A 12,764-nucleotide genomic window follows, 5' to 3' on the forward strand; every position below is an offset into this window, starting at 1 on the left:
ATAGCTATAATCTCTGCTGACACCACTTCTAGATCGCATATGAACTACGCCATCACTATATCCTTTAACCAGTTTATATTATATTAAAAGATGTTGAGTTAGGTTCCTTAAGTTAGCTGATACGTTCCGTTAATCATTGTTGAGAGGGCTGGTAAGGCCGGTGAGTTTTCCTGCTATAAATCTTCTTGCGCTTTTCTGACGACAGCCAGGGAATTGACCGCTGGTTGCTTTAAGGTTGTTTTTGTTTACGTGGTGTAGGCTGGTATTCGTCGTCGTTTACTCGCTCTGGTGATGGCGAGCTGGTATGTTCTTCTAAATCTTTATCTCTTTAAAGTACTTCTTCTAGCTTAGCCATATTCACCTTGTCAACCAAGCTTAGATCTGGCTCGTGTGTCTGATTCATTCTTTTAAGGCTCCTCGTCTTTTTTACTCTCTCTCTGCTTATTGATATAGAGGACGTGGTTCCTTGACTCGCCTTTAATGAAGCTCTCTTCTTTGCCAGTGCCTCACGGGCCTTTACCATTTTTGCTCTGATTGCTTCTTCTCTCATTTCTTTTATGGTTCGCGTTTCGTGAGCCATTTCGGGTTCGAATTGGATCACTCCTGGTGGCGTCGATGGTACCACTCTTGGGTCTATGAACAGGTGGACTGCCCCTTATCCGAATTAGAAAGCCTGTCTGCTTATTTGCGGTGTGCCTACTGCCTCAGCCGATTCGTCCTCCTGCATGTCTATGTCCTCTAGAGTATTCATGGCTTCCTGGGATCCTTGTGGTGCTTTCCTTAGGCGGCCATGTTTCCTCCCTATGGATGACGCTTTCGATCCGGTTTTCCCCCCTTTGGTCTTGCGCTCCTTTATTGCTACGCTCGTTGTTGTCTTCGTTGTACTATTATTCGGCCCTCTATTACTAGGGCCTGTTTCCTCGTCGTCCTACAGTATAGGGCCGCTACCCCCGGAGCTACCTCCACTCGAGTCTGTTAACTCCTATGATGTTCCCCACGAACTGGTGGAGGAGACCTCGAGATGGCTTAGTGGCATTTTCACGCTAAAGTATGCCGGCATAGGATGGTATCTACCTCTCTGCTTAGCTGACTGGTTGACGCGTTCTACCTCTACCTTTCTCATCTCGTAGTCTTAGCTCCACGCAGCATATGCGCCCTTATAGTTAGCGCACTTCTGTGTGTTCTCTCCTTGTGTGTCTTTTAGAGGGCAATCCCGAGACTGATGTCCCTCTAAGTAGTACACACATCGCATGTTTTCGGCGTAGGTGGCTCCTATGTGACCATACCTTTGACAGTTGAAGCATTAACGCACCCGAGCAGTTCTGTCGTAGAGAACTACCTATAGCCGGTCGCAATCCTATAGGACTCCTCTTGCGATCGCCTCATTTGCTATGATTGGCGACACAAACTCGACGATAAGCGAGCCGCTCTTCTTCCCTGCCGGGATCTTAAGCCAGCTGATTCTCGTAATTTCGCTCCCGTCTTTCTCCCCTCCCCAGTTATACACATTCGCCGCCAGCATCTTCTTTATGATCTGGTCCTATACTGGTCTCAGATCGTCCGTCGCCTTATTAATGCCTAGCGAGCGTACGTTAACATCATGCACGATGATGCCCTATGTTAGGAGATGAACAAACGCTGTCTTATAGAGACCCTTAGCCCACTTGTCTCTATATATTCTCATGATCTTAGCCTCCTTTGCATTCCGCATCGTGAAGCGGAGATCGCCCAATCTTAACTGGCGCGATGCTAGGATCATGACAGCAGCTAGGGCGGAAACGGGGTCTCTCGAGTTCGTTGCCGCCTTGGCCCTGGCCTGATTTGCCCTCTTTATGAGCTCAGCTGGCGTCAACCGCCTAAAGATGCTGTTTTACGCATGGTCGCCAAGACAGACGACCACCTCGCGATCACGTGCAACCTCCATTGGTCGTGCAGGCTCAGAGCCTAAGGACTGGGAGGACAGGAAATGGGCCGGCGCTGGCGCCTTGGCTGCCATTTTTGCGAACGATTCCACTATCTGCTTCGAAGGCTGCTCTATAGCTGCCTTGATGCCCTGGATGTCTCGTCGCAGCGCCCCCAACTCGTCCTGCCAGTCATTCATGGGGGTTGAGAGGAGGTCCTTGGTGAGCTCTTCCACACTCTTGAGGAAGCTCGTCACCTTGGGATTGAAGTTCTGTCCACTGCTGATGTCCTTCAGCAGGGCGTGCGCCTCTTGATTAGTGTTTCTTACGCGTTCTCTGTTCATCGGACGCGTTAAATACAGGTTGGCTGCGGCCGCCGGAACGACCCCAACTCCCTTAGACACGCGCACCATCGATTCCATGGCCATATGTGCTGGCAACTAGGATCAAAATATAGCGCAGAGAGTTAGATTTAACTTGCCGTTGCGAGCTAGTCGTCAACTGGTCTGGTTCTTGAGAAATTTCAAAAATTAAATTTGCGCTGAGGTTGTTGTTTTAAACAATTCACATACCCATGTGCTTAATTTGAAATGGTATTCTGAGGGAGAAGATTAAAGCTATGAGAAGGCTTAAGAGTAGCAAATTATACATGTTGACTAGGTTTTCTTCTGCACGATTCTTACTTTAAGTAAATACAGATCCTTTTTAGTCAATTATAAGAGCTTTGATTGATCGTACTCATATTTATCCCCGTTTACTGGGAATTTATATAAAAGTAAGCCCTCTCATATCATCTGTCTCGGGTTTCTTGGGCTCATTTCCCATCACTCTGGCTTCTGACCCCATATAAAGTAAACCCTCAGGGCAACATGGTGGTTCTTCATTTCCTCAGAAAAGCGCTGGGGCAAAGTCTTCCATTCTTCTTCCGTCATCTCAATCATCTCAGGTCTAGGTTTCGTTAGTAAATTCCTTCCCTGTCTTCCCTGATTTGATCATACCTGGCCACTGATTGGAAAAATCCAAGAACCGACAACATATTTTCCTGTCCTCGCTTGCCCAGTTCGGGATCAGGATGCGACGAGCCAGCAACCATGTCAATTGCCTTGTATCCTACATTAATGAGTCCTTCGTCCTTCAACCGACTCGCCAGCTTTGTTGAAGCAAGTGGGTCTGAGACCACTGTGCTAGTCAACTTGTGGATTGCCTGGACAGCTGGCAATGACTCGATATGTTTAGACACTGGGGTCTGGAAGTCCATTTCAACAAGCTGGATCCAACCTCCCTGCTTCAAGCACCCAATCAAGTTGCAAAGTACCAGTGGAACCTCTTCTGTCTTGAATAAAGGAATGACGAACCGCTGGTGAACGAAGTCGAAGGTGTTTTTCCACGCTGCAGGGAACTCCTCTACCAAGTTTTGCTTCACTATCTGTAGTGGAGGAATGCTGTTGAGAGAGGGATATCCTTCGGGACTAAAGGCAAATCGTTAGCTTAGGCGACATTACTGTACCGTAGTACATAATTTAGAACTTACGCATTGTCAAAACCAACAAACTCTGTATCTTTGGGGAAGATAGGTTTGGCATCCTGCATCCAGTAGCCTAGAGAAGATTAGCATAGCAAGTGACAAATCTGAAAACCAGTCTCGTACCATCTGCAGTAGCGGCGTCGAGAACTCGCATTCTTGAACGACCTAAATCAATCGGCGCTAAGACTAAGCCATTGGCACCTCCTTTCAGCCATTCATGCTGGTTTTGCATTCGCTTTGCTTCCTCCATGTTTCGGGGCAGAAAATATCTGCTCCCGACATCTTCTACCTTCTCTTCCGAAAGCTTAGCTTCGCTGCTGTTTACCATGTTACTTTGAGGTTGATTCACGTTGAGTTAAAATGGTCTCTGACTGATATATGAAAAAGCGCAAAATTTACTCTAAGAGGATGGCTATCGACCTTTTATCATTGTTTTGGTATGTAACAGGGTAAGTCCAATTGGTTCAGAATATCTTTCACGCAGACAATTGCTGTAACGCCCGCTAGAAGATTCAAAGAGTTCGGGGAGTATTCGGGATCAAATGAAAAAATTCCCATTCTCCGGTATCCAGAAATTTGATCCTTCTATCAGCTGATTCCCACCTAGCGTAGAATGAGGACCCTGAAGCCAGCCCCTAAGTCGCCGATGCTAAAAGAGCTTGTCAAAGGACCGATTCCAAGTTTAGTTTAGTTTAGTGCATTATTAGTCAAATTCTGTAACTGGCATTACCGCCAGATCATTGCTGGACACACACATATTTTGACTACTCTGTTTTGATTTGCTCGCACGAATTCGCTATTCAGTCCCATAGAGGTCGGCACGGATACATATCCGTAAGATTTTGGATTATTCGTATCCGTAACCGTAGTCGAGAGCTTCTATCCGTAACCGTAACCGTAGAAATTCTACGGTTACGGATACGGATTACGGATATCCGTGATATTATGCCACCGCCTAAATAAATCATACGATACTACGATAGAAACTTATCATCCGAAGTCCCTAATTTGATATCTAAATAGTTATCCATTCATTGATAGAATGAGTCTCCTACCACGCCCTAAACGCGCTCCACGACAGGATTACCTTGTTCTAAATGATGGTAGTGATGAGGAAGCTGATCCTAGTGATCGTATCAAAAAGCAACCACGTTATCACTCCCCATTAGATGAAGATGAAGATGAAGATGAATCTATCTCTCCGAATGATTCAGCGAGTCAAATCCCTGAAACAACCTCTTCTATAGTGTCTACTCCTTTAGACTCTTCTTTGCCCAAGACACCAAAATCCAAAAACCAAGCCCTTTGGAGTTAATTTACAATCCGCAATCTTCCAGGGAAGTTCTGGCATCCTAAACAGGGTAAAGGGCCGTTACAGGACCGAGAGATTGTATGTATTCATTGTGGAGAATGGAAGATCTTGGATTCCCAGAGAGATACATCAACTTCTAATATGAAAACGCATCTGATGAAAAAACATGGATCAATGATATCATCAGCAACTCAGCAAGCATCTATTGTTTCTATGTTTCGGACAAAAACTAGTCAATCTATGTTAGAGGCATTAGAGGAGAATTTGATTCGATGGATAGTCTTGGAGAATATCCCTTTCACTGCTCTTCAGTCTACAGCATTCCAGCAAATCTTCAGGGTAAGCTCTCTCTCTCTCTCTCTCTCTCTCTCTCTCTCTCTCTCTCTCTCTCTCTCTCTCTTACTAACTTTAATTATTCTAGGAATTACCAAATACCCCTCTACCTTTTACGTCTGCTCGCACAGTCTCTCGACGAATCAATATGGAGTTTACTCAGTATCGTGCCTATTTGGTCAGTGAGCTCGCGGAAACATGTTCAACAATTGCTTTTTCTTTAGATATATGGACATCCAAGAATCAAAAAGCTATTTTAGGGGTTATTGGACATTGGATAACCCCTGATTTTGAGTACCGTGAGAGGATTCTTGATTTTATAGAGCTTATTAGAGCACATACTGGAGAGAATATGGCAAGCCAGCTTCAAATATCTCTTCAGGAGCTACAACTTGAGTCTAAGCTACTTACTATTACTGCTGATAATGCAACAAATAATAGTGCCCTAATTAAAGAGCTCTACTTCAATCTTCAAGGGTTAAATCTAGCTACACTATAGTTTCAAGGTAAGATTCTCTTCATCTCTCTCTCTCTCTCTCTCTCTCTCTCTCTCTCTCTCTTTAATTATCTAAACTCACTTAAGATAGGTCTTGATAGCTATATTAGATGCCTGGCGTATATTCTGAATCTCATTGTCCAAAAGATTCTATCAGAGTTGAAATCTGGCGATTATCAATCTTCTTTAGATGCCTGTGGTATCCTAAAGGACCATAAGAGCCTACCAGCTGGGCATTCTGCGCTAGCTCGTGTACGAATCTTAGCCCTTTAGGTATCTGGAAGTCCTCAAAGACAGCAGCAGTGGCAAATCATTTGTCAGACGCATGGATTACCTGATAAGCTCGTTCGGTAAGCAAGATTCCTTTCTCTCTTTCTTATATATACTTATAGTTCTAGGTATGATATCGAGACACGTTGGAACTCGACATATCTTATGATTCAAGATGCTATCCTTGCTCAAGAGCAGATTAAACATTGGAATAATGTTCAGAATCAGCTGATACCATTTTCAAATGATGATTGGTCTAATCTTCGTGATCTTGCCATGGTTCTTTCAAGATTCTATGAGTTTACCCAACTTATCTCTCAGCGGCAACCTCATATAAGTCTAGTAATTCCTATTTACTATGAATTGCATGACCTCCTTATAGAAGCAGCTTCTTTTGAAGGCGACTTTACAGGGCTTAGTCCTGATATCTCTTCTGCTGTCTTGGTTGGAATGCAAAAGTATAGGAAATACTATGATCTTATGGATATGCAAGATATCTATTATATAGCTCTTGCTCTTGATCCACGTGTCAAATTTGCTCTTTTAGAACAAGAGCTTGAAGATGGGGTTATCCAAGGAATCATTCAGAGCATTAAGGTCTTTCTTCATAAGAAATATCCCCCTTTGGCTACCTCCATCTCTAGTTCTACTTCTAGAACTATGGATCCTCCTGCTCGACCAGGTATGAGAGCTCGTCTTCTACAAAAAGTACATTCTCAAGAAGTATCTCGGGCTTCTGATATTGATCGCTATTTTGATGAGCCTCCTATTCAAGTAGAAGGATTAATAGAAGACCAAGATGACTCTAAGTGGCTGCTTTCATGGTGGAACGCTCATAAGGATCAATACCCCAGGATGGCAGCAGTTGCAAGGGACTACCTTGGTATTCCAGCAGCTGAGGTTTTAGTTGAAAGACTTTTCAGTTCTGTAAGGGATATCCTGGGTGTTCGTCGACAATCTCTGAACAGTAAGACCATGAGAGAGTTAGTTTTGTTAAGAGATGTATATAATATTGATTCCTAATTGAAATTTCTTTTACTTGAGAATTACATGAGATTTATAACTCTATAGACTTGGAAATATATATTAGAACTGCATGTGGTTCTAGACACGTGATATAAGCTACGGATATTACGGATATCCGTACGGATAGAGGGCATTTATTCGTAACCGTAACCGTAGAGATTTTATTCGTATCCGTAACCGTAGAATTTCTACGGTTACGGTTACGGATACGGATATCCGTAAAACCGTGCCGACCTCTACTCTTGGGTGTATGTCCATTCATAGTTTGCATCGGTATTGACCGAAAAGCATCGGTTAGTTGACCACCATACATACTATGCTATTGTTGGAACGAATATCAGCTGACATACCAAGATCATGTGATCTTGGCATGGCAGCTACTATATCTTCTTTCACCTGAGCATTTTAGAATGACACTTCACTTTTACCCAATATGCATATACCTATTATATATATACAGAAACGATATCAATAGCTGTCTGCTTCGGTAATAACCTAGTCAACCGACACTGATCAGTAGACGTACAGATCAGGAAATACGCATCTACGAAGCTCGAGCGCGTTGAACAGTCTTCAAAAGCTGTTTTTCCAGATTCGCTAAGTCCTTGCCATATCTCAGTCGAAGGAGAAGATCGTGATAATTCGAGGCTTGAACGATCGCCGAGAATTACACCATCTTGCTAAGAACCTACTTCATAGAAGCCCCAAGGTCTATGAAGAATGTCCAAAAACACTGAAAAACACTGAAAAACACTACCATACTTCCCTCTCATTTTCCTCCATTCCTTTCAAATCCCTTCATTTTTCTCATACTTGCATATCCCTGACCGCCTAAATCCCCTCATCCTATTTCTCTTACTTGCATATCCTTGACCGCTCAAATCCCCTCATCCTCGCCCTCTAACCTTACATATCCCTATATTCAAAATCCAGGAAACCCAAAAATGACCTATCTTATATACTGCTACACCATCTTAACATTTCTGAAAAACCCACACTGCTTTACACTATGTCTGCACCACCTTCAGCCGCTGAATCAGCTCAATCAATCAACGATGACTATGATTAGGAAATCGATTTAGCGACAGCCATAAAGCGAGAGATAAATGACTACGTTGAAAAGAACATGTATTTCGATGACAGAACATCAGATTACAACCTATGGGCAACATACTGCGACCTTTTCGAAAACTGGGAACCAGAACACTTTAAGCAAGTCGCACCTCTAAGACGAACAGTATTATGGACGAATCTACTTCAGCATAGAGTATTTGTTCCACGATTTGGTCGAGGAATAGCAATTTACACCCTACTATCCATAGTAGCCTAACAAGAGGAGTTCCACGAATAGACAGACGAAGATATTGAAAGCTTCTTCACGGAATTTAAGATGCCAATGATTACTGGAGCACTAAGACACCGCCTTAACCCGACCTGCACTAGATTGAAGCAGCCTTTATAAGGCACTCTGCCCCTATAAGCGGACCGCCTGATTACACCAAAAATCAATACGTCCGCCCCTAGAAGTAGTCATCCTGACCAAGGAAGCGACAAATCCTTGCTAGAGGATACTCTAGGCGTTCCCAATCAGTTTTCTCCAGAGACTAGCCTGTTTATCTTTGAAACCAAGAAGTTGAAGACTGATTTCACTAAAGAGATTAACTCTATGTCAAAGATTTATACTAAGAAACAGAGATATAATAGGACAGATAATAGCAGCTTTAACTAGAAACTCAATATCTTCTACACCATCTATAAAAGAGTTAGGATAACACTAGACAGTTATAACATAGTATTTCCAACAATGCTTACCGGAATCGCTGAAGATCATTACTATAGCAGTGATTTACCTTCGCGAACATTCTAAGAAGCGTGTAACCACCTACACTAATTCTTTAAAGGTCCCGAATTCTACCGCCAAAACTTGATCAAATGGAACGATATCACACTATAAAGAGTGATAAACAACAACTCTAATAGCCTAAACTTAATCTATCAGAATTTCTAATCCATGCTTAGTGACCTCCTTAGAAAGCGATATAGTCTTCACCCAGAACTCAGGAGCAATATGAACCTTATTAATAAGCTTATCATAGCCTATAGAGGAGTCCTAGCGTGTAGTAACGCACTTTCTGATCCACCAGAAGACCTCGCGGTATTGATCAATAAACTATAGTCATCAATCACTACCTAGGAGAAAGAAAACCCCGAGAGGCAAGCAGCATTCGCCTTAGAAGAAACATTCTACACCAATAGACGATACCATAGAGACGGTAATCAAGGAAGAGGACTTACCAGGAATCAGACTAAAAGAAACCTATAGGGAAAATGCTATGTCTGCCAGAAACCAACCTACCGATCTTGGAGACATAGTGAGGAGGAACAAAGGCAATCTAAGCAAAAGTTCCTCCAGGGATTCAACAACAATAAGGAGAAAAACGGTGACTTCAATAAGCGATATAGGCAGTATATGGTATATTGCGAAGGAGACGACGAGAGCGAACAAATAGAAGCCTTTAAAGCCCTTCTGGTCGACACCTAAACCATTGCCCTCCAGACCAAAGGTGTCACGGTGCCAGCTCAGACGACTACTGATTGATTAGATAGTGCGGGCCACGTGACCCGCAACCTCATGTAAACTCAGAACCTTGTCTGAATGTAGCTCTTCAAGCTACGTCTTCGTCTTAGCCTGTCAGTCAATGTAATACTGTCTGTCCAGTTCTAGTATAATTCTATTCACCTGCCCGCCCCGTGACAAAAGGAACAGACTCTGGTGAAGAAGAATATGACCATGTTGATAACTTCTTTACCTCATTCGGCTCAATTACTGCTAAGCAAGCTATAGCAACAAGCTCAGAACTTGCTAATAGAGTGTTCTTGCATTCGCTTTTCGATAACTCTCGCCTACTAGAGCATACTTCGCTAGCTGACTCTGACCTATTCAGCTACACTACTATGCCTATCAGCCGATATAGTTCCCAAAATTTTATAGGAATCATGATCGACACCGGAGCCTCAAGAAAATCTACAGCCGGTTTTGGCCAGTTCTAAGCGCTCTAGAGGATTAAGAACATTAAATTGGATACCTCCATAGCTGGCGAAGTAGACGTCCAATTCGGAATTAGAACAACTTCTTCGATCGGATCAGTAAAAATCTCTACTCCTATTAGCAACATTCAATTCCACGTCGTCAATGCAGACACCCTATTCCTGCTATATCTAGCGGATATAGATAACCTTGGAGTATATTATAACAACCTCAGGAATATAATCATCACTTCAAAACCAGGCAAGTATGATGAAATACCTATTATCCGCCGTTTTGGACACCCCTTCATACTATAGGACGCACCCCTCTCCTCGTACCTAAGCACATTGTTCAGCACAAACCCTTGCTTCCTGACCGATACTAAGCTTAGACAACTATACCGTCGCTTTGGCCATCCATCAGTCAGCCGACTCCAAAAGTTGCTCTAAAACGCAGGCCATGAAATAAACACCACGGCACTGGAACACCTTACCAAATTTTGCCAATTCTGCCAGAAGTTTAGAAAATCGCCAGGAAGATTCCGCTTCACCCTAAAGGACCTAGATGATATAAAATTCAACTTCAATATTATAGTCGATATTATATACATCGTAAACATGCCCCTCCTTTATATTGTTGACGAAGCAACACGCTTTCAATCAGGCCGATGGCTAGACAACATTAGTACTAAAAACACCTAGGATAAGCTACGATCATGCTAGATCGACATATATTTAGGCCCTCCAGACTAGATCACCCACGACGCCGGAAAGAACTTCATCAATAAGGAATTCAAGACTTATACAAAAGCTATAGGCATAAACACAAGAAGTATGCCTATTAAAGCGCATAACTCAATCGGCATAGTTGAACGATACCACGGCCCCCTACGCCGCGCCTACCAGATTATTATTGCTGAAATTCCTGGAATCGACCGAGAAATAGCCCTCTAAATGGCCTTTAAAGCAATTAACGACACAGCTGGACCAGGAGGTTTAGTCCCTACACTACTCGTTTTTGGCGCATACCCCCGAATGATTGACTTAGATTCCCCTTCACCATTAATCACATAGCGTGCTATAGCAGTCAGAAAGGCGATGGCCGAGATATAGAAGCTCCTAGCAGAACGCCAAATCGCTGATGCATTAAACATAAGAAATGGCCTAAACACGACCGTAATCCATGATTTGCTACTGAATTCACCAGTTCTTGTCTAGAGAGAAGGAAACATAGGAAAAACAGGCAATTAGACTAGGCCATATATACTGCTATCGATTGAAGACGAAAACTACATAGTCAAACTGCCAAGTGGACCAACAGCATTTCGATCGACAGTGGTCAAACCATTTTATATAGAATCGCCGACTCTAAACCCAGAACCATAGGGAATAGACCAAATCGACCTAATGGCACCAGAAGCCAAAACTAAAACCCTCTCTAAACATATTGGATCACAGCCAGAACCTAGACGCTCTGGCCGAACACGGGTAGATAATCAAGAACAAGAACTTGCCCCTACTCCCTCGCAGCCCACGTAGCCATAGAAGTGTGGCCCAGGCCGTCCACGTAAGCACCCGATACCTATAACTACCCCTGTCCCTAAAGAAGCGCAAAAACGTGGCCTAGGTCGCCCACGTAAACACTTTCCGCCCATAACTATCTTTTTACAAGAGGAGAGCAGCACCAATACTCAGTTCCGAGATTCAAGACAAAAAGAAATCAATAGGTTACTTAAAAAGGGAGTCTTTAAGCTTATCACAGAAGCCCTACCCGGTGTGCGACTATTTAATTCAAGATTCGTTGACGATATCAAGAATAAAGGCATAGAGCGGGCTTTCGAAAAATCAAGACTAGTTATTTAAGCATATAACGACTAAGAGAAAGACCTGGTTTTGACTCAATCGCCAACGATTCAACATGTCAGTCAGAGACTAATCCTTTATATCGCTACAAGTCGCCAAGGCATTACCGCTAAATCCAAGCTATTCCTCCGCGATATCTCCCAGGCGTACATCTAATCAAAGACCATACTAAACCATGAATTTTACGCACGCCCGCCGAAGGAACTGATAGGCCACCTTAGGAAAAACATACTTCTAAAGGTCATTAAGCCACTCTATGGCATCCCCGAAGCAGGAAACCACTAGTTCAGGACATATCACTCCCACCATTCGATAAACCTAAAAATGAACCAGTCGACATTTGACCTATATCTTCTATATATAACAGATTCGAAAGGATTCGGTATCGTCGGACTTCAAACAGATGATACTCTTATCCTTATAGATAACGAATTTGTAGAAGCAGAAAAACAGGAGCTACAAAAGGCAAACTTCGCGGCGAAAGAACGCGAACAACTAACCATTGAAAATCCACTAAAATTCAATGGTGGAGTCATCGAATTGGTAACAGATAGAAGCATCACCCTTGCGCAGAAGGGCCAATGCGATAAGATCTCCCTTGCCAACACTAAAGATAAATATATCGCCGAGCGCGCGAGAGGCGCCTATATAGCTTCAGTATATCAACCTAAAGCTATGTTCGACTTATCATTCGCTGCCTAAGCGACCCACCTGGACAAAGATGACTATAAGTTACTAAACAAACGGCTTAATTGGTAAAGAGAAAATTCTTCTAGAGGACTCAAGTTCGTCGATTTAGACATAAAATCACTCCAACTTCTTATCTTTACAGACGCATCATTTGCCAACAACAAGGACCTCTCGTCATAAATTGGCTATATCATTATGCTCGCCGACAAGGGAAACGTTCAAATCGACAACACCAAGACCACAGAACCCAGCTAGATTGATAACTTCGCCAACGCTAATATCATTCACTGGAGCTCGATCAAATATAAACGAATCACTAGG

General features: G+C 43.1%; 3 protein-coding genes across 3 annotated transcripts; 1 reads left to right on the plus strand and 2 right to left on the minus strand.

Annotated features, from left to right (window-relative positions):
- Window positions 1-725: 725 nt before the first annotated feature.
- On the plus strand, window positions 726-1,820 carry N7495_006244 (uncharacterized protein; the record flags this gene model as incomplete). Its single annotated transcript, XM_057208895.1, has 3 exons — window positions 726-1,126; window positions 1,346-1,587; window positions 1,660-1,820. 3 exons carry the CDS (start codon window positions 726-728, stop codon window positions 1,818-1,820), a joined length of 804 nt encoding a protein of 267 aa, XP_057062669.1.
- A 50-nt stretch (window positions 1,821-1,870) lies between these two features.
- On the minus strand, window positions 1,871-2,329 carry N7495_006245 (uncharacterized protein; the record flags this gene model as incomplete). Its single annotated transcript, XM_057208896.1, has 1 exon — window positions 1,871-2,329. One exon carries the CDS (start codon window positions 2,327-2,329, stop codon window positions 1,871-1,873), a length of 459 nt encoding a protein of 152 aa, XP_057062670.1.
- A 396-nt stretch (window positions 2,330-2,725) lies between these two features.
- Window positions 2,726-3,754, minus strand: N7495_006246 (uncharacterized protein; the record flags this gene model as incomplete). Its single annotated transcript, XM_057208897.1, has 4 exons — window positions 2,726-2,849; window positions 2,900-3,370; window positions 3,433-3,499; window positions 3,550-3,754. The coding sequence occupies 4 exons, from the start codon at window positions 3,752-3,754 to the stop codon at window positions 2,726-2,728; spliced, it is 867 nt and encodes a 288-aa protein (XP_057062671.1).
- Between the last annotated feature and the right edge of the window lie 9,010 nt (window positions 3,755-12,764).

This window comes from Penicillium taxi, assembly GCF_028828555.1.
Source record: "Penicillium taxi strain IBT 34144 chromosome Unknown utg000004l_segment0_segment0, whole genome shotgun sequence".
Taxonomy (NCBI): Eukaryota; Fungi; Ascomycota; class Eurotiomycetes; order Eurotiales; family Aspergillaceae; genus Penicillium; species Penicillium taxi.